The 27,041-nt window shown below is 44.9% G+C and overlaps 1 protein-coding gene across 3 annotated transcripts; it reads left to right on the top strand.

The window, feature by feature from the left end:
- Positions 1-163: 163 nt before the first annotated feature.
- On the top strand, positions 164-15,527 carry npr3 (natriuretic peptide receptor 3). Of its 3 annotated transcripts, XM_068311066.1 has the most exons (8): positions 188-1,227; positions 10,253-10,375; positions 11,951-12,123; positions 12,527-12,662; positions 13,647-13,741; positions 13,850-13,967; positions 14,670-14,754; positions 15,278-15,527. In XM_068311066.1, the coding sequence occupies exons 1-8, from the start codon at positions 576-578 to the stop codon at positions 15,387-15,389; spliced, it is 1,494 nt and encodes a 497-aa protein (XP_068167167.1). In that variant the 5' UTR covers positions 188-575; the 3' UTR covers positions 15,390-15,527. The 3 variants fall into 3 exon arrangements, with proteins under 3 accessions (XP_068167168.1, XP_068167169.1, XP_068167167.1); XM_068311067.1 differs by lacking the exon at positions 15,278-15,527 and having other exon boundaries at positions 164-1,227; positions 13,850-14,007; positions 14,107-14,755; XM_068311068.1 differs by lacking the exon at positions 14,670-14,754 and having other exon boundaries at positions 166-1,227.
- Positions 15,528-27,041: the final 11,514 nt, after the last annotated feature.

The following is a 27,041-nucleotide window of genomic DNA, read 5'->3' as shown; positions in this document are numbered from 1 at the left end:
TACACACATACATACATACATATATATAAAAACGGAACTTTATTAATTGTACACATGTGCAGTGGCGTCGTGCCCGGAGTTTCCCCTGCCTCACGCCCTCAGTCAGCTGGGATAGGATGAAGCGTTAGAAAATGAATGAATGAATGAACACACACACACACAGTAACACACACACACACACAGTAACACACACACACACACACACACACACACACACACACACACACACACACACACACACACACACACACACACACACACACACGGGGGCTGAAGCGGGTCATTGTGAGCTCGGCTGCGGTGCCGCTTTAAGAGGGAGGGGGGCATCGGGCCGATGACGCAGGCTCCGCGGTGAGGAGATGCTTTAAGCCCCGAGCGGAGCGGCGGGAGTTCAGCCTCACCGGAGCTTCACCGGAGCCTCACCGGGTCAGAGGGTCAGTGGCCCCCCATGCAGAGTAAAACACACACCCTCCAGCAGATCGGTAGACAGACCCCCACCGGCCCCCACACCGCGGGGGATTCGTGCTCGCAGCTTCACCCACCGGTTGCGGACGGAGACCCGGTCCGGTGCCGTGATGCGGCTCCTCGCCGCCCTGTGTGTCCCGGTGCTGCTGGGCTCGGTGCTCACACGCCCCCCCACGGAGGACATCGACGTGCTGGTGTTCCTGCCCCGGAACGACTCCTACCTGTTCTCCTACTCGCGGGTCGCCCCCGCGGTGCGTTACGCGCAGGAGCGGCTCCGGACGGACGGACGCTTCTCCGGGTTCCGGTTCCACATCCGATTCGAGGACTCGGACTGTGTGAACGGGGCCATGTTCGCGCTGGTGGACCGGTCCTGCGGGGCCCGGCCGGACCTGATCCTGGGCCCGGTGTGTGAGTACGAGGCGGCGGCCGTGGTGCGCCTGGCGTCCCGCTGGGACATCCCGGTCATCTCGGCAGGTGCGCTGGCCGCCGGCTTCGGCCGGAAGGACACCGAGTTCTCCCTGCTGACGCGCATCGCCCCCCCCTACGTGAAGATGGCCGAGACGTTCACCGCGATATTCGAGCGCTTCCGCTGGGGGAGCGCGCTGCTCGTGTACGAGGACGACAAGGACGAGCGGAACTGCTACTTCAGCCTGGAGGGGGTCTACCAGCTGATGGCCCACATCAGCATCAAGACCTACGCCTACTCCCGGGGGGAGCCCCTGGACCCGGACGACGTCCTCCAGGACACCCCCGACACGGAAGGTGAGCAGAGCCCACGTGACAGGCGCGAGACCTGGTGTGAGTGTGAACACGTGATGACGTCAGAGTTAAAGTCAGACTAGTGGCAAAACAAGAACAATGGGGGGCGGGGGGGGGGCTTCATTCATTTATTTATTTATTTCTTCTTCTGTGTCACGAAGGCTTCAGGGGAAACTTTACCTGTAGACATTATATCGCTGTTTGGTCCCCCCCCAACCCCCCAGCAAAGGTCACCCCTTACAAGGTGTCCCAAAGCCAAGTTTGCTGATGACGATCTGCCCTCCCTCACAGGAGCATTATGGGATGTCTAAGGGATCCGTGCGGTTTCTGACCTTCTTTGGCTACATTATCAATAACTTATCAATAACATATCAATAATGTATCAATAACATATCAATAACGTATCAATAACATATCAATAATGTATCAATAATGTATCAATAACATATCAATAACATATCAATAATGTATCAATAACATATCAATAACATCAATAACGTATCAATAACATATCAATAATGTATCAATAACATATCAATAACATATCAATAGTGTATCAATAATGTATCAATAACATATCAATAACATATCAATAACATATCAATAACGTATTAATAATGTATCAATAACATATCAATAACGTATCAATAACATCAATAACATATCAATAACATCAATAATATATCAATAACAATAACATGAGTTTGTCTGTGTCTGTGTGTGTGTGTGTGTGCTTGAGGGGATGCTACTCCTCTATGCATTCTCCCTGGGGGGCGTCTGTGGGGGGGCACCATGCGTTTGGCTCCTGAGTGTGTGGATCTGTGTGGGGAGGCTGCACTTGTGCGGGGAGGGGGTCGCCGTCTGGACTCAGATGCCCCCCCAGAATGTCCCATCACTTCCACAGTAGAAACAAGTGGTTCTGAGACCAGTGACCTCTGACCTCTGACCTCATACTTAGGGATCAGTCTATTGACTACACGTGTGTACTGGTAAGGGTGAGACCGTCGTCATGGTAACAGACACATTTTATCTGCTGCAGGTATTAATCCCTATTGGCTGTGATGGGGTGTGCTCCAGCGTGCCCCCCCCCCACACTTGTGTAACATCCTGTGTGTGACACACGATCACTGATCACAACTGTTTGGAGTTTAGAGCGGAATGGGACGCTCCACATGTGGCCCAGAGCTGTGAGGGATTAGAGCTTCACGCAGCACCATGCCTTGTTCTGATTGGTTCTCAGGACCCATGGTCCCCCCCAGGACGGCCAGAGGGACGACCACAGGTCCAGACTGTTCCTCATTGGTCGATTTAAATTAATGTTGTGTTGTTAATAAACCACGACTGGAAACATGTTCCAGGAGGCTTCAGTGGGAATCCATCCCATAGTAACAGTTGAACCTATAATCCATCCCATAGTAACAGTTGAACCTATAATCATCCCATAGTAACAGTTGAACCTATAATCCATCCCATAGTAACAGTTGAACCTATAATCCATCCCATAGTAACAGTTGAACCTATAATCCATCCCATAGTAACAGTTGAACCTATAATCATCCCATAGTAACAGTTGAACCTATAATCCATCCCATAGTAACAGTTGAACCTATAATCCATCCCGTAGTAACAGCTGAACCTATAATCCATCCCATAGTAACAGTTGAACCTATAATCCATCCCATAGTAACAACTGAACCTATAATCCATCCCATAGTAACAGCTGAACCTATAATCCATCCCATAGTAACATCTGAACCTATAATCCATCCCATAGTAACATCTGAACCTATAATCCATCCCATAGTAACAGCTGAACCTATAATCCATCCCATAGTAACAGTTGAACCTATAATCCATCCCATAGTAAAAGCTGAACCTATAATCCATCCCATAGTAACAGTTGAACCTATAATCCATCCCATAGTAACAGTTGAACCTATAATCCATCCCATAGTAACAGTTGAACCTATAATCCATCCCATAGTAACAGTTGAACCTATAATCCATCCCATAGTAACAGTTGAACCTATAATCCATCCCATAGTAACAGTTGAACCTATAATCCATCCCGTAGTAACAGCTGAACCTATAATCCATCCCATAGTAACAGTTGAACCTATAATCCATCCCATAGTAACAACTGAACCTATAATCCATCCCATAGTAACAGCTGAACCTATAATCCATCCCATAGTAACAGTTGAACCTATAATCCATCCCATAGTAACAGTTGAACCTATAATCCATCCCATAGTAACATCTGAACCTATAATCCATCCCATAGTAACATCTGAACCTATAATCCATCCCATAGTAACAGGTGAACCTATAATCCATCCCATAGTAACAGTTGAACCTATAATCCATCCCATAGTAAAAGCTGAACCTATAATCCATCCCATAGTAACAGTTGAACCTATAATCCATCCCATAGTAACAGTTGAACCTATAATCCATCCCATAGTAACAGTTGAACCTATAATCCATCCCATAGTAACAGTTGAACCTATAATCCATCCCATAGTAACAGATGACTCTTTCTATAATCTGTGATTATAATCTGTGTAAACACGTTTAGACACGGTAAACATGTTTAGACACAGTAAACACGTTTAGACACAGTAAACATGTTTAGACACAGTAAACATGTTTAGACACAGTAAACACGTTTAGACACAGTAAACATGTTTAGACACAGTAAACACGTTTAGACACAGTAAACATGTTTAGACACAGTAAACATGTTTAGACACAGTAAACATGTTTAAACAGAGTAAACACGTTTAGACACAGTAAACATGTTTAGACACAGTAAACATGTTTACACACAGTAAACATGTTTAGACAGAGTAAACACGTTTAGACACAGTAAACACGTTTAGACACAGTAAACACGTTTAGACACAGTAAACATGTTTAGACACAGTAAACATGTTTAGACAGAGTAAACACGTTTAGACACAGTAAACATGTTTAGACACAGTAAACAGGTTTAGACACGGTAAACATGTTTAGACACAGTAAACACGTTTAGACACAGTAAACATGTTTAGACACGGTAAACATGTTTAGACACAGTAAACATGTTTAGACACAGTAAACATGTTAAGACAGAGTAAACATGTTTAGACACAGTAAACATGTTTAGACACAGTAAACATGTTTAGACACGGTAAACATGTTTAGACACAGTAAACATGTTTAGACACGGTAAACATGTTTAGACAGAGTAAACACGTTTAGACACAGTAAACACGTTTAGACACAGTAAACATGTTTAGACACAGTAAACATGTTTAGACACAGTAAACATGTTTAGACACGGTAAACACACGTGTCTTCATTTCCTGGTCTTGCTGTCAGGTGACTTTTGTCTCATTGTCTTCGCCCCCCCCCATTTCTTTTGATCCTGTTAGATTGTCTTCATGTTGTCTCCTGACGGTTGTTTCCTGCTTCACGTCACCAGTCCTGACCCCCCCTGAACACACCTGACAATGAGAGCGCCACTGCCAACTACTGGAGTGGATGTGCAATTACACTTTATTCCAGTACACATGCCTCCCCGGCACCGCACACCCCTATGGGGGTGCACCCCACTATTTGAGAGGCGCTGCTTCAACCCAACAGCGTTATGCGGGGGGGGGGGGGGGGGGCTGACTGGACGGTTTCTGACAGGAGGGAAATAAAATGTTAGTCTGATGGTGAAACACGATCGTGTCCCGGGGGGGGGGGGGCAACCATCAGCTGCTGCTCGGCCCCCCCTCCAGTGTGCCTGGCAGGAGCCCGCTTTGGCTGTCCCGCCAACAGGTTGGGCCCCCGCCTCATCTCCTTTAGGGTGGCCATCAGCGGAGCACCGAGCCCCCACAGCAGCTCAACGCTGCACAGCAGGAGCGCCCCCCCCCATCAGCCACAATGGGCCCCACTGTTTCCTGTCTGTGGGTACAAGTCAGGTTCTTGTGACCCACATCTCCACACTCTAAACACTCCAGAGCCAGGATTCACCGTGGAAACCTGTCCTTGAATTTAAAGTGGGACGGACCCGACAGCGTTTGAGTCCAGTTCAGCAGAATCCAGAACCACGAGTGTGTCCCCCCCCGGGACGGGGCACGCACTGATTTAGTTCCATGACAGGAGGACCCCCTGGTGGAACTGTCCTGCACACTTCATGAAGTCATTGGGCTTTCTTCAAGTTTATGGTCCATCAGAAACACCTTCTCCTCCTTCCACCAATAGCAGTGCTGCGCTACTAACAAGAACACGCCCCCAGAGGGCGGAGCTGCCAGTCACATGGCAACAGTCTGCCAACAGACAACAGAACAGTTAACTTACAGTAGGAAATCATTACCCATCATCACCAGACTACCAGCATGCATTGCAAACCAAAGAATGCACACACACTAACAGCTATAATAATATTAATATACATTCAAATCTATGGTAAATAGTGATTGTAATAAGAACCACAGCAACAACCCCAATAACAACAACAACAACAACAACAACAATAATAACGATCACAACAACCCTGATAATAATATTAATAATAAAAATGATAATAATAATAATTTCAATAACAATAATAATAATATACTACAACTACTACTACTACTACTACTACTACTACTACTACTACTACTACTACTACTACTACCAATAATAATAATAATAATAATAATAATAATAATAATAATAATAATAATAATAACATGATCACAATCATAATGCTCAATCATAATGTGTGTGAAGGAGAGAGGGTGAAGAGGAGCAACGACCTTCATCAGGGGAAGTCCTTCAAGTACAGTAATCCCTCATTACTCACGATTAATGGGTTCCAGGACCACCCGCAAAAAACAAAATTTGATATATTGACAAACTATTTTATTTACAGTAAATAAAACGTTTATGAACCCTCCCCATACTGATATTAAACCACCTTCTGTCTGTATGACCTTTTCACACACTCTGACAGACTGTTTAAAGGCCGTTTAAGTATTTCTTTAATACACAGAAGTGCACTGCGTTCCATGAGTCTCGGAACACAGTGCACCTCCGGATGCTGTCATCCAATAGCATGCGTTTACGGTATCACATGACCACCTACTAAAAATCCACAATGTAGGAATGTTGTAGCGCAAATACACGAGGGATTACTGTATGGCTAAAGTATTGCCTAAGTTAGCTTTAATTATAAGCTTTATCAAAAAAGAATGTCTTAATTCCACTTTTAAATGTAGAGGGGGTGTCTGTCTCCTGGACTAAAACTGAAGTCTGTGAAGGTCCTCATCCATGCAGGTCATTGTTCTCCAATAGCATTGAATCAGATCAACTGGACTCATAGAAAGTTCCTTGAAGACATTTCACTTCTAGTCCAAGAAGCTTCTCCAGTTCTTCAGTTCTGGACAGAAGGGCTGAAATGTCTTAAAGGAATTCACTGTCTAGTTGATTTGATTTAACACGTTTGGATGATGAAAACGAAAGAGGGTCCACAGAGGAGGAGAGGAGCCTGAGGAGTGGAGGCTCTGTCTCCCATTCTACTTCAGAAAATTCTACCTGAGGCCTGGGAGCACAATGTTCTAGCCTGGTTGTAGGAACCTGTGAAGTTTTAAAGGTGTGTTTGTGCCTGACCATTGAGACCTTTCTTGAGAGAGCCAATAATGATTCAGTACTGCAGGAAATGATCTGACCTGATAGCTTTACCAGGTCCGGATCAGCTGGAGAGGATTAGGAGACTTGTTGGGAGCGGCTGATACCAGGACTTACCAACATTCAGCCTGGAACTATGGGTTTTTGTAGTTCTTGAGTCAGAATGTGCCTGTACCTTTAAAACATCACATAAGTCCTAGAACGTTGTTTATGAGGCAGTTAAAGCACAGATCTTGGTCAAAGGCCCACATTTCTTATTAGTCTTGTTAGAGTGGTTTGATCCATGCGGTACACTTTAAAAACAACCGGCTGCACCTCGTTCTCTTTACCAGGTCCTGCTCACGTCTCCAGTTATTCTTGCTTTGTAGTCATGTGTTATAAATTTGAAATTAGATCAAACTTTGCAGGTTTACAACTAACTATGGTGACCACTAAAAATACTCTGTGGCTACTTAGAAAGCGCATGCAGTTCCCCATTCCTGAGTTAATGTGTAACTAGCAGCAGTGTCCTAGCATTAAAAGGAAATGTAGAAGTTTTGAAATATTGCTGGCTGCAAGCGCTGCCTCGTGGAACGACTTGCAGAGCACACACAGGTCCAGTAGTGTGTGTAGAGTCCAGTGTAATTAAAGGGTGCTATAGTGCTGGCAGGACTGAGGTGAAGTTTGTCCCACTGACTCAAGGGATATTTCAGGAGGTGTGTTTAAGTGACAGAGTTGTGAGGAATGTTCCAGCAACACTCTGAATCTTCTTTATTAACAGGGACGCTGGGATTACTGTGTTTTCACTTCCAACCCGTGTTTGTTGGTTCATTTATTTTTAATCATTCAGACACCAAAGGAAAAGTTTCTGTCAAGCCAGTAGTATTTTTTCAAATTCATGTTTTGACCAACACTTTGCTCATTACACGGCTTTACAAAATGCGTAGTTAAAAATAAATACAGCACCAAATGAGAACAGCTGCACTGGTGGATTTCCATCATTGCTAACTGGTAAGAGTGTGAATGTATGCTGTCAGTGTTCTCTGGATCTACATCAAGTGAGACGTCTCTGAATGAAGGGTAGAGGTGACCAGTGAGCAGGGCAGACTTCACAACTGGTCACTGGAATCTATCAGTGTGTCGTGGCCCGACTGAGAACACCTGTCACCCTCTAGCTAAAGCTAATCACACACATCTCTCTGCATTCATTCTGTTTTTTGTTCCCATCCACTATCTGGTGACAACAGACTCAGTAAACTTCCTCAGGAACTTCTGGCCTTGAGTTGAAGGAGTCATGTCCTGAGATTCCGCCCCCACTACGAAGGTCGTGATACTCCAGCTCAGGAGGTGCTCAGTGTTTTCTACAACACTTGACAGTATCCTCAGTGTAAATCAGCAGTTCTCCTCCCAGGCCGACACAGGCTGGGCCGAGCCCTGATTTCACTTCTCAGCACAAGAACAACAGAAGTTAGACCGGAGTAGTCCTCCAGACTAACCTGGAAAAAAGAACAAATAATAACTCCGCTAATTTAGGGACACATAATGAGTAACATGTGGCCTTCACCATGATTTATGTTCTTGATCAGCAATGACACATTCCATACTTAACTTCTATTCTTTGTTATCCTTAATCTCGCTTCATTTCCTTCAGATATTATAAATCCTAACTACGGTGGCACGGTGGTGCAGTATGTAGTGCTGTCACTGCACAGCAAGGCGGTTCCGGGTCCCTGCTCTGTGTGGAGTGTTCAACCCATGTCTGTGGGTTCTCTCCGGGTTCTCCAGCTTTTCATTTATATATAAATAATAAAATAGTTTGTCTCTACATTGCGGAATTTTGTTTTTTGCAGGTGGTCCTCGAACGCATTAATGATTGATTACTGTATATAGTAATACATATATATATGTATGTATGTATGTATATGTGTGCATATATATACATATATATATATACCAGTAGAAACCCGTAGAAATTCCATGATTTCTACGGGTTTCCACTATATATGTGTGTGTGTGTGTGTGTGTGTGTGTGTGTGTTTATATATACAGTATAGATACACACATATATATATAACTCGGGCCGCTAGCTGAGTTATCGCCGGTCTTCACATTTGTCCATGTCTCTCCCTTACGGAGCCATTTTGGCTCCGTCAAACGTAGCGGTTTATATTCTTTGATTGTGACGGACCTCATGCATCTGTCCATATCCGAAATGAAACTACCTCCAGAATGTGGTTTCAGTCAAATATCGGATGTCATGTGGTATGTTACTGTTCAGACTACAAACAAGGCATCAGATATCAATCTGGATGGGCTAAGAATCGGATATAGGCGACTAGTCTGAATTAGAGCATTAGAGCTGGTGGTAAGAAGTTGATAGAGACTATGCCTGCTCACCAAGTGTCTGGTAATTTACTTGAATGCAAAAAAGCTTCACACAAAGCGATTACAAAGAGAGGATGAGTGAGTGAACTGCATTTATTACACACTTCTACGCTTCATCTTTGACAAGTGAGTCTAAAGCAATCACCGATCACTCCAGTCTTCTTGTCAGTGGGGGGAAAAGCTACTGAAATGCTTCTGAGGCTGCTCAGACACTGAAGCTCACTGAGGTCACACCTTTCATTTAATTCAAAGCTGTTATGATGCTGTGATGAGAACACGGCTGCCTAATGGAGCATCACCACGTTTTACTTTCACCTGACTGTGAAAACTGAATGAAAGGAGAGACGCTCAGAGTGAATTGTGAAGGGGTGAGAGACTCAACCCCATGTCCAGTTTGATGGCAATGACTTGAACCAGCCTTAGTCTGTCAAGACTGTAATGACGTACACCGGATGACCCCTGGATCCATGTGCGACCCCAGTGACTCTCGTTGTGCCAGTCGCCTCACGTCAGGTAGAAGTGATTGGACGGGTTCAGAACACATGGGCGTGGTGAACTGATTGGACGGGTTTAGAATAGTGGGTGTGGTGAACTGATTGGACGGGTTTAGAATAGTGGGCGTGGTGAACTGATTGGACGGGTTTAGAATAGTGGGCGTGGTGAACTGATTGGACGGGTTTAGAATAGTGGGTGTGGTGAACTGATTGGACGGGTTTAGAATAGTGGGTGTGGTGAACTGATTGGACGGGTTTAGAATAGTGGGTGTGGTGAACTGATTGGACGGGTTTAGAATAGTGGGCGTGGTGAACTGATTGGACGGGTTTAGAATAGTGGGCGTGGTGAACTGATTGGACGGGTTCAGAACACATGGGCGTGGTGAACTGATTGGACGGGTTTAGAATAGTGGGTGTGGTGAACTGATTGGACGGGTTTAGAATAGTGGGCGTGGTGAACTGATTGGACGGGTTTAGAATAGTGGGCGTGGTGAAGTCCACTCTGACTGCCTCTTTCTCGCCTGCAGTGATGATCATGTGCATGGCAGCAGACAACATACGTGAGATCATGCTGGCTGCACACAGACGGCAGATGACCAGTGGAAACTACGTCTTCTTCAACGTCGATCTGTTCAACGCCTCTTCTTACGGTAAAACGTACTTCACTTACTTTCTGATGTATGTTGTTCTGTTTTTGTTGTTCTTGCTATTTGTATTTCTTGATGCTTCTACTTTATTTGACAAAGACAGGACAGGAGGTGATGGGGAGAGTGGGGAAGCACAGGCAGCAAATGGCTGTGGGTGGAATCAGAGTGTCACCCCCCACCAGAGGACTATAGCCTCTACATACTCAGTGTGTTCTGCCCCAGAAACGGACAGCCACAGGGATTTAGAGTTTGGACACCTTTCCTTGTCACTGTGGTCTGGGTTTGAGTCCCTGTTGACCTGTGCTGCCCCCCCTGCCCTCTTTCCTCCTGCTCCCATCAAGGCAAAACGCTATTTGAAAAAAGTAACTTGTGTTCAGTCTATCAGTAATCCCAGAGAGTTTCTCGAGGACGGGTTCCCAACCAGATCCTAGGACCTTACCCACAGTGGACAGAAGGAACTAGTGGGTTAGAATCCCCAACACGGATCTACACGCGTCTCGCGGCAGGAAGACGTTCTAGTGTGAACCAGATTCCCTTGATGGATGTGAAGTCATGTTTTCTGCCTTGATCGTGCACACAGGAGGATGTTTTACTTAGAATAAAACAGAATTCAAGGCATTCTATTCAGAGACAGATTAAAATGTCCTCTTTGATTTCCATGGCTGAACAATGACTCAATGAACCAATGGCCAAATAATGCCCCCTGTGGGGGATTCATACAGGTTAATTCTTCTTCTTCTTCTTTTTTCTTTTTCTTCTTCTTGGTTTGAAACGCAGGAAGAATCAAGAAAAGGATTGACAGATTCTAAACTTTCTTTGGGGTCAAGAAAAGAGGGCGATATGATCACCTGAAGCAGGAGGAAAAAAGTTGAAGGTTCTTCTGACTGCAGAGCAGAAGACATTTTAAGAAGAATGTCAAGCAGGAATCAGAATGGATTTGAACTATTTCAGAGCTTAAAGATTTAGACACTTTTACGAAGCTGTGGTGTGTCAAAGGTGTCTTATGTTCCGTGTTGAGTGAGGAACTCGTGTTCAGTCAGCGTTTGGTTTAATTCACGTTTATTTTGTTTACGTTCCTACATTTCATATCATTTGTTTTTGAAATATGAGTTCCGGTTTGTGTGAATCTCTGTTGGATTCTGTGTAAACGTGATTATCTTGTACAGTATTTTGATTTTTATGAATAAACGCGATTTTAAAAATCAAATCTTCTTCTTATTCTTCCTCTTCCTCTTCCTCTTCTTCTTCGACATGCAATTCGTTTATCTCCCCACTCACACCAGTTCTTCTGGCCTCCTTCTTCTGAGGGTACCCAACTTCAAGCAACCACAACAAAGATTGAAATGAGAGGGATTCATTAGAACTTGCTCTAATTAATCTTTCAGTTTAGCTAAATGGCTTGTTTGTGTCGTATTGATATGTTGGTTTTATTTCTTACAGGCCTCTTTCAGTAACCTGCTAACTCAGCAGTCAAGTGTTACTGCAGACACTCCAGGTTCAGCTTTATGATTGATACTTCTAAAATCCATTTTTTAAAGTAAAAGATCTTGCTTGTTTTTTCCTAAACTTACATTCTAGGCAATGGCTCTTGGAAGAGAGGAGATAAACATGACAGCGACGCACGACAGGCCTACGCGTCTCTGAACACGGTGACGCTGCTCAGGACGGTCAAGCCCGAGTTCGAAAATTTCTCCATGGAAATGAAAAAGTCCAAGAAAGTCGGTTTTCATGACTGCAAAGACTGTGGAGATGTACGTATGATCAGACACACACACACACACACACACACACACACACACACACACACACACACACACACACACACACACACACACACACACACACACACACACACACACACTCCAGAGCAGGTGCAGGTCCTGCTATGTCACCACCTTTGCCTCCTAGAGTGAGATTTTGCATGCTGATCGTATTTATTCATTGATTTACCTTCCTAGGCCGTCCCAGTGGTGTTTCCCATTAGCCCCCCCTGCTTCGCCCTGTCTGTGGCTCAGAGCCTGCAGTGCGCTCCTCTAGTCCTGTAGCTGAACCCAAAGCCAGCTGCCTGCACCGTTGTGTTGGTAGCTTAGCGTTCCACACAAGCAGACAAGCAGCACTGACGGAGTGAAGTCAGTCGCCTCGTGTCTGTTTCAGGTCAACATGTTTGTGGAGGGCTTCCATGATGCCATGCTGCTGTACGCCGTCGCCTTGCATGAAGCCATGAAAAGTGGGTACAGTAAGGAGAATGGGAGTGAAATCACCTCACGCATGTGGAACAGAACCTTTGAAGGTAAAACACAAAGCCCTGTCCAACAGGCCATGATGCAAACAACATGAAGCACACACTGGAATCACATGTGGGAAACCTTCAAGGTTTCAAGACTCTTTGTGATGGGGGTGAAATGGGAAATTGTCCCCCTGTCTTGGCAACTGTACAGAATCAGTAGGTATGTTGAGGCACACGTGTTGGTGAAGCTCTGACGATGTCTGATGGAATGGATCTGAACACTACAGGCCTTCTAAAATAAAAAACCACGTGTTAGGCTGTAATCGTTCTTTCTGCAAAACATCAGAGAACTGGAACGTCTTAACGTTCAGAAACTCAAATACACTTTTGTTATGTGTCATACTGCATTACACAAAAGGATATAAAAAGAAGCCTGGAGACTAGTTCATCCTGCTTATGTTGTTTTTTGATTTATGAATCAGCTACCGGTATAAGACCAGGTATACCTGTATCTACACAGTACATTAGTTTATCTATATACACATCTATATCTATATACACCCACATATACGTACTGTATGCATGTGTGTGTACATATCATTTTAAATTGACATGAAATGAAATGAACTTTATTTTCTCACTGCAGCACACTCAAGTCACACACGTGTATATATGTGGGTATACACACACACACACAGACACACACAGACACACACGCACACACGCACACACACACACACACACACACACACACACACACACACACACACACACACACACACACACACACACACACACACACACACACACACACACACACACACACAGGTAGAGCGTACCCCGAGCACAGCTTATGAAGGGGACAGTGTCTTGCTCAAGGGAACCTCTGCAGTACTCAGGAGGTGAACCGGCAGCTGTCAGCTCACACTCTGAAATTCTTTTTGCCCGACACGGGTCTGGAACTGGCGACCCTGCGGTCCCTAGCCCCGGTGGACTGAGCTCTAACATGTGGACTGGTTTAGCCTGACTTCTCTTCCTGATGGACAGGTATTGCTGGCCAGGTGTCCATCGATGACAATGGGGACAGGAATGGAGATTTCTCTTTAATGGCCATGACCAATGCTGAGGCAGGAACCTACGAGGTAAGAAGAAGCAAAAGTAAGATTAGCAATTCCCAAGGAGCCCCGTCCCTTAAAGGAGAGAAGATGCTAATGTGTTTGTAGGTGATGACACGGTCTGCTAACTTCCAGGTGGTGGCCAACTACTTTGGTGTGAATGGAACTCTTCAACTGCTGCCTGCCTTCAATAGTGACCATTTCACCCTGAGAGGGAAGTCCACGCCCCGAGCAGAGACACCAGAATCATCATGTGAGTAACCTGCTTCACTGGGGCCACAGGTGGACCAGAGGTGGACCAGAGAGAGAGAGACAGGCTGACAGACAGGCTGACAGACAGGCAGACAGAGAGAGAGACAGGCAGACGGAAAGAGAGAGACAGGCTGAAAGAGAGACAGACAGGCTGACAGAGAGACAGACAGGCTGACAGAGAGAGAGACAGGCTGACAGAGAGACAGACAGAGAGAGAGAGACAGGCTGACAGAGAGAGAGAGACAGGCAGGCAGAGAGAGAGAGACAGGCAGGCAGAGAGAGAGACAGGCTGACAGACAGGCTGACAGACAGGCAGACAGAGAGAGAGACAGGCTGACAGACAGGCTGACAGACAGGCAGACAGAGAGAGAGACAGGCTGACAGAGAGACAGACAGGCTGACAGAGAGACAGACAGGCTGACAGAGAGAGAGACAGGCAGACAGACAGGCAGACACAGAGAGAGACAGGCTGACAGAGAGACAGGCGGTCTCACCGTCCTCCAGATGAGAAGCGTTTGGTTTCGGGGGTTCCTCAGAGGGGGACCTCGGTCCCTCTAGTTAGGGTTAATATCAAACCGTTGTTCTGGAGGGTCAGACGAGGGGCCCCTCTCTCTGGGGGCCGTGGATGATAGGGCCCTCTGAGGGGGTGTCTTGATGGAGAGAGGGTGTGACAGATTATTAACCCCTCCCTGCTCTTCACCAGGTGGACTGGGGGTATCGGCTTTAACTGGGATCACTGTGGGGGCCGTTCTGGGGGCTGCAGTGCTGATAACGTTCTACTTTTTCAGGTAACATTTTTCTACTCGTTCTGTCTGACGAACTCATTTTATTAACACACCTACAAACAGGCATCCCCCCCAGGTAGCTTCATCTCCGTCAGTCGATGCTCGTGTGTGTGTGTGTGTGTGTGTGTGTGTGTGTGTAAACACTCAGCCTGAGGTCAGCCCCCACCATGTTGGTGCTCTGGTCAAACCTGTGAGCAGAACTGAGTTGAAATGTTTTTATATATTAAATGTTTTTCACATAAACTTCATGACTGAACGGATCTTTTCAATCTGGCAAAAAGCTCAATTCTGCCTCCCTGGACCAGTTTTAACTGCAGACCGCCGTCAGTCTGTAGGTGAACCCTGACCCCCCTGCTGTCAGTAGACAGTGCCTGTGGTGGGGACGGCCCCCAGACTCCACTGACAGTGTAAAACACTGTTCCACCTGTGCTTCCTGATTCTGACTGGGTCTTTGCTAACTCTGCTCTTGGTAGGATTTCATGACTGATTGTCTTTATCTTGTTTGTCTTTGACGGATCACTGACAGGAAGAACTACCGGATCACCATTGAGCGGCGCACACGCACTGAAGAGTGTGGCACCAGGAAGCACCGACAGTTACGAGAGGACTCCATCAGATCCAACCTGTCTGCGGCGTAATGGCCTGCAGCCGCCCTTCAAGGAGAATCACGCCTCTGAATGTGACCAAAGACTTTGTGATAGTCGTCAGGGGATCCACGCTGTTAGAATAAGAGCTATGTTTTTGTAATCTTTGAGGTATTTCTACTCAGGACAGCTGTAGCAGTCACACAGCACCACTTCTTGGACTTTCCTCCATACCATAGTAATGATTGTATTGGTGTATACTGTAGAAAGCTTGGGCCATTACATGTTTTTGTTTTTTTCTTGAAGAATTCCTTTTGTAATATTTAACTAGATGATGGTAACCAAGCCTGAGTGATTCAGGACAGACATTCAGCAATAGTTCTATTTTTCTATTTCAGGTTGACGGGACAAATCACAGCCTCATATTTGATGGTGGTTTTCAGTAATGCCAACTAACCAGCCAAAGGGGATATTAAGCTACTGATTAAATGATATGTGTCAGGTTTTCTGCTGACCTCGACCTTTCAGGGATACAACTGCATCCATGAGGTCCTTTAGTAATTTCCAAGTACTCACTGGCCATGTTGCTCATGAAACGAGAAACACCGTTTTCCATCATCTTGTCAGTAAACGTCTCTGACCTCCTCTGTATGTATTCTTTTTAATTAAGACTAATACATTTGTTAGCTATCTGTGTACATAGTGTATGTTTAAATACTTAAGTTATTTAAAATTCTTTATAGATCAGCAAAAAGTAATAAAAACATTCTGACCTTGGTTTTGTTTTTTGTGACTGAATGGCTTATTGTCCTCTCAATGGATAAAATGAAAGCTACACTTCATCACGTATTGAGGTTTGATTTTTATAGATCTTCAGCAATTATTATCTGATGGTCTGAGTGGTAATCAATACTAATTTATTTGAGAAGCAAAACAATTACCAAGTATGATTGCCTCAGAGGCTGTCCCAACTGCACACAGGACGTCCTTTGTCCTTCAACTGTCTTATTGAGGCGAGGAAAAAACTCCCAACGACCCACCAGGGTCAGAGAAAGACTCTCCAGGACGAGCCTCAGAGATGGGATCACTCTTCCAGGATGGACAGAGTTGCAGTATTTACTGTGTGGACTGATTAGTTACACAAAGGACTGAGTGTTTGGGGTGTTGTCAGCATCAAGACCTGAAGAAGGAGAAATTAACAGAGGAGGGCTACTGTTAGTCTATTTCAGCAAAAACTAAAACAAGCATTTGGGGTACTTGAGCTTGTTTTAGTTTGTTAATCAATGGATAATAAAAATACAAATGAGAGTGCAAGATGCAAAGTCATTTTTGCCCTTAATTATTAATATGTGTGTTTTTGGAGTAACATGGAAGGAACTCAGAGGAGTGATGTGTTCTCGAATGGCTTTTCCCACGGCCCTCCCTGTTTCCCAACCCTTTGTCTCATTAGCAACTTGACTGCACCTGAGAAAATACAAGCATGTTAACTGAAGAGTTAGACTGGTGTGTGCCGCTGTGTATAATACAGTAATCCCTCGCTTTTTCGCTGTTCAAGATCCACGGCTTCACTAAATCGCGGATTTTTAGTAGGTATTCACATGATACCGTACGCGCATGCTATTGGCTGACAGCATCCGTGTGTGTGCTGCATTCTGAGACTCAAGGTTCCTATGCAACTTTTCTTCAGTACAAAAGTGTTTTAAACAGTCTATCAGAGTGTTTTAAAGGTAATACGGATAGAGGGTGGTTTAATATCAGTATTGGGGGGTTCTTAACATTTAAATTACCATAAATAATAAGATAGTTTGTTGCTATTTTGCAGAATTTAATTTTTCATGGGTTGTCCTGGAACGCATTAACCGCAAGTAAGGAGGGATTACTGAAGTTTTAATTATTAAATATTAACTATACTACTTACAGGAAGCAGAAAAAATAAATGTATCTCAACCACACATGCTACTTATGCACAACCAAAACTGGTTAGTTGGTGCAAACATTGGGGCAGCAGTGGTCAGGTGGTAGGGCAGGTTGTCGTAGGATTGGTGGTTCGAATCCCACTCTCTTAGTCATTTGTCATTGTGTCCACGTGCAAGACACTTTACCCTCCCTGCCTCCAGCGAGGGATTCGCTGGTGTGTGAATGTGTGTGATTGTTCCGGTGGCGGTCGGAGAGGCTGTTTGCACAGATTTGCTGCCACGTTTCCGTCAGTCTGCCCCAGGGCAGCTCTGGCTACACATGTAGTGTATCATCACCAAGTATGAATGAGGAGTGAATGAACAATGGACCCACTGTGAAGTGCTTTGAGTGGCGAGAAAAGTGCAACATAAATCTTACTTACTGCCTTCTACGCCAGCTGGCATGAGGGATCTCCACTCCTGTCTGTTCTGGGCAGAAGTTTTTATGGAACCCAGGTGTGATGAAGGGTCTTCAGCTCTCCCTCCACTGTCCTCTTTAGCACCTGCCTTATGGTGTCTAGTGAAGAGCAGTTTGGGTGATGTTGTCCTCTTCTCTACGGATTACATGTCCAATACACTTCCACTGCTTTCTCATAAGGATGTCTGCCATATTGTCTTGTTTGCACAAACTAAGGTGTTGATTAGAGATGGTATTGGGCCAGAATATCCGCTGTATTTTCCGTAGGCTTTTGGTGTGAAAGGTTGACATTCTCTGGAGATCGTATTCCACCGTCCATCAACACTGAAAACCATATAGCAGGTAGACAGGACACAACTCTGGTACAATCTCAGCTTCGTGTTAGGGCTGCACTCAGCCGACTTCCAGAAGATGTTAAGTCTATGTAGGGTGTTTGCTGAGTCGGTTTGGGATTTCACTGTCTGCACCACCACCACCTGACAACACTGCCTAAGTGATGGACAGGCTGACAGACGAGGTTAGACAGGAATCTCCATGGACTATGATGTTTGCAGATGACATTGTGATCTGCAGTGAGAGCAGGGAACAGGTGGAGGAGAAGCTAGAGAGGTGGAGGTTTGTCCTGGAAAGGAGAGGAATGAAGGTTAGCCGCAGTAAGACAGAGCACATGTGTGTGAATGAGAGGGACCCAAGTGGAAGAGTGAGGTTAGAGGGAGAAGAGATCAAGAAGGTGGAGGATTTGAAGTACTTAGGCTCAACAGTCCAGAGCAATGGAGAGTGTGGAAAAGAGGTGAAGAAGCGTGTCCAGGCAGGATGGAACGGGTGGAGGAAAGTGTCAGGTGTGATGTGTGATAGAAGAGTTTCAGCTAAAATGAAAGGAAAGGTGTACAAAACTGTGGTGAGACCAGCGATGTTGTTTGGTCTAGAGACAGTGTCCCTGAAGAAAAGACAGGAGACAGAGCTGGAGGTAGCAGAGATGAAGATGCTGAGGTTCTCTCTGGGAGTGACCAGGATGGATAGGATCAGGAATGAGTCCATCAGAGGGACAGCACATGTTAGAGGTTCTGGAGATAAAGTCAGAGAGGCCAGACTGAGATGGTTTGGACATGTCCAGAGGAGAAGAAGAAGAAGAAGCTAGAGGGAGCATCCATCTCGGTGATGTTTTGTACCCTGGATCGGACCAGAGCACCCTGTACTTTAGTATCCAACAGGTCGGCTAAAGCCATTCTTTTGGACTTGAGGATTTCAGTACGCCTCTGATTTCCTGTGGAAGCACTTGTCTCTAACTCTCAGCCTCCAGGTGTTTCATAGACCGGCAGGTGTCACGTGTGACGTTCAGAGTTTACTGTTGGCACAGGACTTTTATCTCTGTTTTGCCATAGTCCCACCACTGGCTAAGAGAGGTAAAATCAGCTTTTAAAAGTCTAAAAGTGCTCCAGAAATAACTTAAAATCTCTCTAAAGCCTCTGTCTAAAGCTAAAGTTGAATTAAAATGCCAGTATGCACTCCTAGGTAAAATATTTCTCATCACAACGCAACATAAAACCAGAGAAGGATCAGTAAAAGCAGCTGGCATTATATTACAGTCTTTGAAAGCATTGAAACGGTGTTTAAAACAGTAAAAACGATCCAGCCTGGCTAAAGACACCCTACCTTCTGTCAGGTGGGACCAAGTGTACTGTAGAAGAAGAGGAAGAAGAAGAAGAGGAAGAAGAAGGCAATACCTTGTTTCCAAGCAGTCTCTGCAGCACCTGGTGGACATGGGCTACATGCTCATCTGCAGAAGAAGAAAAAAATCAAAATATAGTGCATCCTCGCAAATTTGTGCATCAACGATTGCGACTCCACTTCATCGTAGATTTTTGGTAGGTAGTCACATGATACCGTACGCGCATTGTATTGGCTCACAGCATCCGGAAGTGTGCTCTGTTCCGTCAGGCTCTGACTTTCGTGAGACACAAAAGTGTTTTAAACAGTCTGTCAGAGTGTTTTAAAGGTAATACAGATAGAAGGTGGTTTAATATCAGGATGGGGGGGTTCAGAAACGTTTAAATTACCGTAAATAATAAGATAAATAGATCGCAATCTCGATCGCGGTTTCCTCAATGCGTGTGGTTCCTGGAACGCACCGACCGACCGACCGACCGACCGACCGACCGACCGACCGACCGACCGACCGACCGACCGACCGACCGACCGACCGACCGACCGACCGACCGACCGACCGACCGACCGACCGACCGACCGACCGACCGACCGACCGACCGACCGACCGACCGACCGACCGACCGACCGACCGACCGACCGACCGACCGACCGACCGACCGACCGACCGACCGACCGACCGACCGACCGACCGACCGACCGACCGACCGACCGAGACCGACCGACCGACCGACCGACCGACCGACCGACCGACCGACCGACCGACCGACCGACCGACCGACCGACCGACCGACCGACCGACCGACCGACCGACCGACCGACCGACCGACCGACCGACCGACCGACCGACCGACCGACCGACCGACCGACCGACCGACCGATCCGACCGACCGACCGACCGACCGACCGACCGACCGACCGACCGACCGACCGACCGACCGACCGACCGACCGACCGACCGACCGACCGACCGACCGACCGACCGACCGACCGACCGACCGACCGACCGACCGACCGACCGACCGACCGACCGACCGACCGACCGACCGACCGACCGACCGACCGACCGACCGACCGACCGACCGACCGACCGACCGACCGACCGACCGACCGACCGACCGACCGACCGACCGACCGACCGACCGACCGACCGACCGACCGACCGACCGACCGACCGACCGACCGACCGACCGACCGACCGACCGACCGACCGACCGACCGACCGACCGACCGACCGACCGACCGACCGACCGACCGACCGACCGACCGACCGACCGACCGACCGACCGACCGACCGACCGACCGACCGACCGACCGACCGACCGACCGACCGACCGACCGACCGACCGACCGACCGACCGACCGACCGACCGACCGACCGACCGACCGACCGACCGACCGACCGACCGACCGACCGACCGACCGACCGACCGACCGACCGACAGACAGACAGACAGACAGACAGACAGACAGACAGACAGACAGACAGACAGACAGACAGACAGATACTTTAATGATCCCAAGGGAAATTCAGGTCGCAAAGAACGAGGGCGCACTGTATCGTCCAAATGGACAAACACAAAACAATTCAAAAAATCCCTCAAAACATCATTGACTAAGACCGCCGCGGAATTTGTCAACCCGAAAGGAATTAGTGATTAATCGCATGCTAATTTATATCCAGCCTGTGTGACTAGGATACAAAATCCCAAAATGCCAGGTCTGGGACCACCCTTATATTTACCACCCATCAAGGAACTAACAAAAAACAGATTTCTATGGAATTATAAAAATGAAATAGAAGATATAATATTGAAATTTTTAAAACTCAAAATATTCCATATCTGCGTAGGCAAAATTCCCAAGCATTAGACAGAACCATTAAGAGTGGTTCTGTTGCTAAAACATGACTATCAGTAGCCCCCAGGAGCAGAAACGTGCTTTATTCTGTCACTGTGCTGCAACTCAAAAACCAATGTTCAAAGTCTTTACAGAAGTGAAAGGCATACACAAATACTACAAGGTTGTAATACATTAAAACAAAATGAAAATAAAATGCGTTAAAATAGAAAAATACAATAAATAATAATAATACAAAAATACAATGTAAGCATTATCATCAATATTCATTAAATGCATCTATTTTTATGCATTAAAAAACAATATTCTGCATATTCTGTAGAAAACTGGTTGGATTATTAATGTATAGAAATCTTACATTCATAGAGTATTTGAAGTTCTTCGTGGTAAGAAAGTTGTTTTTAGGGTTATTTTTTGTATGAAGGAAAAAATGATACAGCTGCACTGTTTAATTTTAGGTTCTGTATCTTCAATGCCCAGTTTCAACAATGTAAATGCATTGGGTTTGACTACCATTGGGCCCTACTGAAGCATCGTGGGATAATAAGACCATGGGCTAACATGACTAAAGTTAAAGGAAGTAAAGAAATTAATTCAAGGTTCTTTGGTTGTCTGTGGTGAGTGTTTGTCATTCTTTTGCTGCGTGCACATGGTGTTCAGATTTAAACAGTGTTCGTATTAAGCAATTGCATATGTTGCTGGAGGCATCACAGCAGGATGTTTGAACTGATGCCTGAACTCTGATTGGTATCAATGTACGGATCACAGAGGGAACCACTCAACATTAGCACCAACAAAGGAAGCTCATTTCCTCATTTTCCTTATCAGAAAGTCTCTGATGTCATCTGGACATTATCCATCTGGCCATCATCTGTTGACTTTGATGACGTCCAAAACCTTTCATCAGACAGAAGCTGACAATGTCCACTGGCGTGCAGTCCATCTCAGATTTGGAATAAATTGCTTCCTTCCCTCTTTGGTTTATACTTCCTGGCTCATTAGTCCTGTGTTCACTGAATCTTTCTTACTTTACTTTTGAATACCATGTATCTTAGCATGCTTTCAGAAAATTTTATTCCTAATTTCCATGACAATACTGAAGTTGTAAATGAAACAACTCATGCTGCAGTCGATCCTTTTCTATTCAGGGACAAAATTAAAGGCAGTGCAGTGCTGAATCTTAAAAACCACTGCAGGAATTTTACGTGTGACGTTTTTCTGTGCAGTAAGCCGCATGATGATAATAAAAACTCCAGCGTCACTTAAGAGATGTTGTGGAGTCACAATACTTTCTTCTTACAGTTTTCTCTGTCACATGACATCAGGCTGTGTGGTTTGTAACTGGCCCAGCTGTTAGCGTGCTTGCTAGGCGATACTTTATATAGTAATGTAGAGGCTAGGCCATGCTTGAAGCCACGGAGGTTTCCACTGCACTTCAGTGATTGACGCGTTGATGCTCTACCTTAATTAAAAGTCCAACACGCCAAACATTTTCTAGAATATTCCATTTGTTTACAATGTAGCTCATCCAATAGTTAACACCAAACATCAAAATATTTAGTGTTCAGCATTCCACGATCAATGATCAAAAAACTATTGATGCTTGCAGTCAGAAAACTTTAGCCTGACAACAACTGGTTACTATTTATACCTGGTGACCAATTAACCCCAGGAGACCCAAAGCATCATTTGGTTCCTACACTCTGGTCCCTAATTGTTAATGACACACTGGCATAACAATTCAATTCAATACAATTCAATACAATACAATATCAATCAATCAAAGAATGAATGAATGAATGAATGAATGAATGAATGAATCAATCAATCAATCAATCATCAGCTTTTATTTGTAAAGTATCAGCAGACATTTCAAAGCTCTTTTACAGGCAGAGAAACCCAACATAGGAGCCATATTTGAAAACTTAATCATCATACATTTTCACCTTTTGATCTATACCTCTTGAATTAAACACATTTTAGGTCTCCCAATAATGTTAGTTTTGGTCTGGAGCTTGACTGAATGCATCAGACCTCTTTTGTCTGGAAAAGCCTCCAAAAGAGTCCAGGAACCGCGTGGAGCTGAAGCATCCATGATGACGACTACATCTCCAGGCACTGAACTGCTTTTCCTTTGCTTCCACTTCTGTCTCTCTTGAACAAAGGTAGGTAATCCTGGACCCATCTCTTCCAAAACAGATCTGCGATGTATTGAACTTGTCTCCAGCGACGTTTCACGTACAGTGTACATTAAACAATACTGGCCCAAGAACAGATCCTTGAGGTACTCCACAACTGGGACTCTCTCGTTCTGAAGATATATTATTTACATGAAAATGAAATCGGTCGGAAATATGTTCAGAACCAGTTTATTGCTGTGTTTTTAATGCCCACATCATCTATTAATCTCCTGGCAAGAACATTATAACTTTCCAGCTTTCAACGGGAGCAGACACGTTCCTTCTGTCTCCTGTTGTTTCTCTCTAACTCTCTCTGATTCTCACCAACTCTCTTTAATAACAAAAATGATGAAAGAAAAAGTGGAGGAGCATGAACACAAGAAGATGATGAAATCTTTCGACCGTATCTCCTCTTCTATAGAAAAGTTAAAGAAGGAATTTAAACCAATGCGGGAAAGCCATGGAAGAAATGATGAATGGGATGAAGCAAATGCGGAAAGATATGGAAGAAAAAGACCGATGGATGGTTGTCCTGGAACAGGGACAACTAAGAATGGATAATGTCGAGCAAAGCGTTAGTATAAATGATGTGATCATCATTGGCGTCAAAGCCAAGCCTCGTACTAACGCACATGCTGTGGCCAGAGGAAGCAGAGAGGTAAGTGAGCACAGCGCTGACACCAAGACTGTGGAGCTACAGTTTATTTCTCTAGTCAGAGCTCTGGAGATTACTATAGATCAGACCAGATTGAGACACGTTACCCATCACCATCTGGAGGCAGGAGACCACCTGCAGTGTTGATAAAATTCTACAACCGTAAGCACAAGATTGTTCTTCTGAAACAGGGCTTCAAACCATTCACCGTGCAGGTAACCATGATATTTTTGGAGTTAATTGTGACGTGGATTGCATTGCTTCCTATGGCTACTGAGCTAAGTTGGTTAACCTTAAAAAACAAATGATTTGCATTAAAGACCAACCTGTAATTCTTGACCCATGTTGGAACAGAATTGTTCAACCAAATGCAATAAAAAGTCATGCTATGATGACCATTGCTCATGTCATAAACACCCTGTGGCCATATTTCACAATGCAGTGTTGACCCATGTTGGAACAGAATTGTTCAACCAAATGCAATAAAAAGTCATGCTATGATGACCATTGCTCATGTCATAAACACCCTGTGGCCATATTTCACAATGCAGTGTTAGAATTAATGTTACCTTTATGCTCAGTAGCGTCTATGATTTAGTTTAGACCTGATCAGGGTGGAATGTATGGACTTCAGCCCATGTCCACAGAAACTCACATGATGTGTGTGTGTGTGTGTGTGTGTGTGTGTGTGTGTGTGTGTGTGTGTGTGTGTGTGTGTGTGTGTGTGTGTTTGGTCCTGTGGCGATTGTTAGAGTTTAATTCTTCATCTGTAGACAAAAGAAAACCAATCAGGCACTAAACGTTGTGTCACAGCAGTAAAGCAGACAGTGAGGGAGGGGTCTAGAGTCCAGTCAGGGAGGGGGCCAGAGTCCTGTGGAGACCGTAAATACAACTGTTACCCAGGTGCTGCAGCATGTGGTGTTTGGCTGAAGGCAGAGTCCACGGTGTAGACAGATTCAGAATCAACCAACAGATTAAATCAACGGCCTGTGAGTATGTTGAAAATGAATTTGATGCAATCTGCAGTTTAAATTTTATAAAAGAAATACTTTTATCATTTTATAATAGTAGTGGCCAATAGTGAGCCTATTGGTAGAAGAGCAGCTTGTGTTACAGAGCAGGAGCCGGCTGGAACACGCCATAAATACAGAGTGAAAATGAGACTGAAGTCACCAAATGCACAACGGACAATTGAAAATAACTGACTTGCAAAAATATCACTGTTCAACCAATACGACACAAGCAGGCTAGATTACTTAAATTACTTCCGTGTGATGCTAACATGTATTCTTACAGCATCTGGCCCATAGCTTTAACTTATACATTAAGGTGCAATCCAGGTGGAGAGACTCACACTTGAGCAATAAAGGCGCAACACCGTTTTCACCCTGGGGGACAGGAACCTGTAAGCAGGCCAGGTCTGAACTGGAAAGAGGCTCCAAGTGGATCCAAGCATGGTTGGACCAGGTTCAGGAGGGAGTCCAAGACAAGTCTTCCAATGGTCTTCATGATGGGGAAGATCAGTGCCACAGTTCTGTAGTTCTCAGATCCACTTTGGTATAGTCTTAGGCACAGGGACCAGTTGGACATAGTTAGTGACTGTGGAAGTGGGTTTATATATTTAACAGGGACCTACCACAACAAATGTGTTACAGAGACCAGAGATAGCTTAAAGCTAATTTTCATCTGGAGTTCTTGGCCAAACGCATAAATACATCAGGTTTATGAAAATACAACTTGCACAACAAGATAAAACAACATAAAGCAACCCCCATCCCCTACCCCAACACACCCATAAAAAGAGATCCATGGATCCACAGACATTAACAGGACACATCACCAACAGCTCAGCTCACCCCCATAAAAATGCAGCACATATTATCACACTTTACCCATGTTGACCAGCAGCTCTAGTGATCACAGCGCCGGCTGTCCTTCCACCATTCCTTTAGGTTCAGTTTAAACTGATGTAGAGTCCGACTCTCAAATAGATAACGGCAGTGAGTTCCACATCCCAGCAGCTTTGACTGACAAACATTTTGGCCAAATGCAGCTGACCTAAAGTTCACATGGCAGTCCCCTCTGGAAGTGGCTCCAGTTGGTCTAACGCTTGTTTCATCCCATGAGGTAACAAAAGCTTTCTGGGGTGATGATGGCAGATTATCACAGAATTTATAGACTAAACTTGCATTAGAAAAGAAAATGAAATTATGAAATGTTAATAGCTTGAATTTCTCCACAATAAAACAATTTTATTCAATGGTCACCCAGTCAGAAGCCTGAAATGGTACTGGGTTATAAGCCATTGATTTGGGTAAACACATAAGGTTTGAAGAGGAGACAAAAGCGTTTTGTAAAACAATTAAATAAATTATTCTGCAAGTTCACAGAGTAAATAACGTCAACTGAGCCCAATTGTCCCTTTCAATTAACGATTTGATTACGCAGAATCAGCAGCATGACTGCTGGGTCCTGATTATCTGTTGAGCTACTCTCTACTACATGTAGAAATGCATTTCCACCACAAAAGGCATTTGATTTAGAACTTTGCCGATGCAAACTTACAAACTGTAATCCTACTACGGCAAATCACAGAATAAACAAAAAAAATAGTTTATTGGATAGAAGTCAGATGTTCTTATTATGCCTGCAATCTGATGATCTAGTTAAATTCAATCATATAAAACCCCAGACGGAAAAGCAGTATTAATTTAAATGTAAACGTGAGCCTGCCCTATTGCCATTGTTTCTTCTTCAGATGAGATGCTGAATATAGTCTTTCTGCCCTCCTTGTTGCTACTATTCAACATTCCTAATAACTGTTTCAAACATATTTCTATGCAGTATCTGTTAAAAATTTGGAAACACCTCCCCATTCATGTTAGTGGGAAACTTTTAACTAATGCTGCGTACATTTTTTATAGTTACGTTTTCTTTTGCAGCAATTGGTATCACTTTACCTCTACCTACTAT

This window comes from Antennarius striatus, chromosome 3 (genome assembly GCF_040054535.1).
Source record: "Antennarius striatus isolate MH-2024 chromosome 3, ASM4005453v1, whole genome shotgun sequence".
Lineage (NCBI taxonomy): Eukaryota > Metazoa > Chordata > Actinopteri > Lophiiformes > Antennariidae > Antennarius > Antennarius striatus.
The sequence above is the reverse complement of the archived record's forward strand: the minus strand, read 5'-3'. Positions and strand labels throughout refer to the sequence as shown.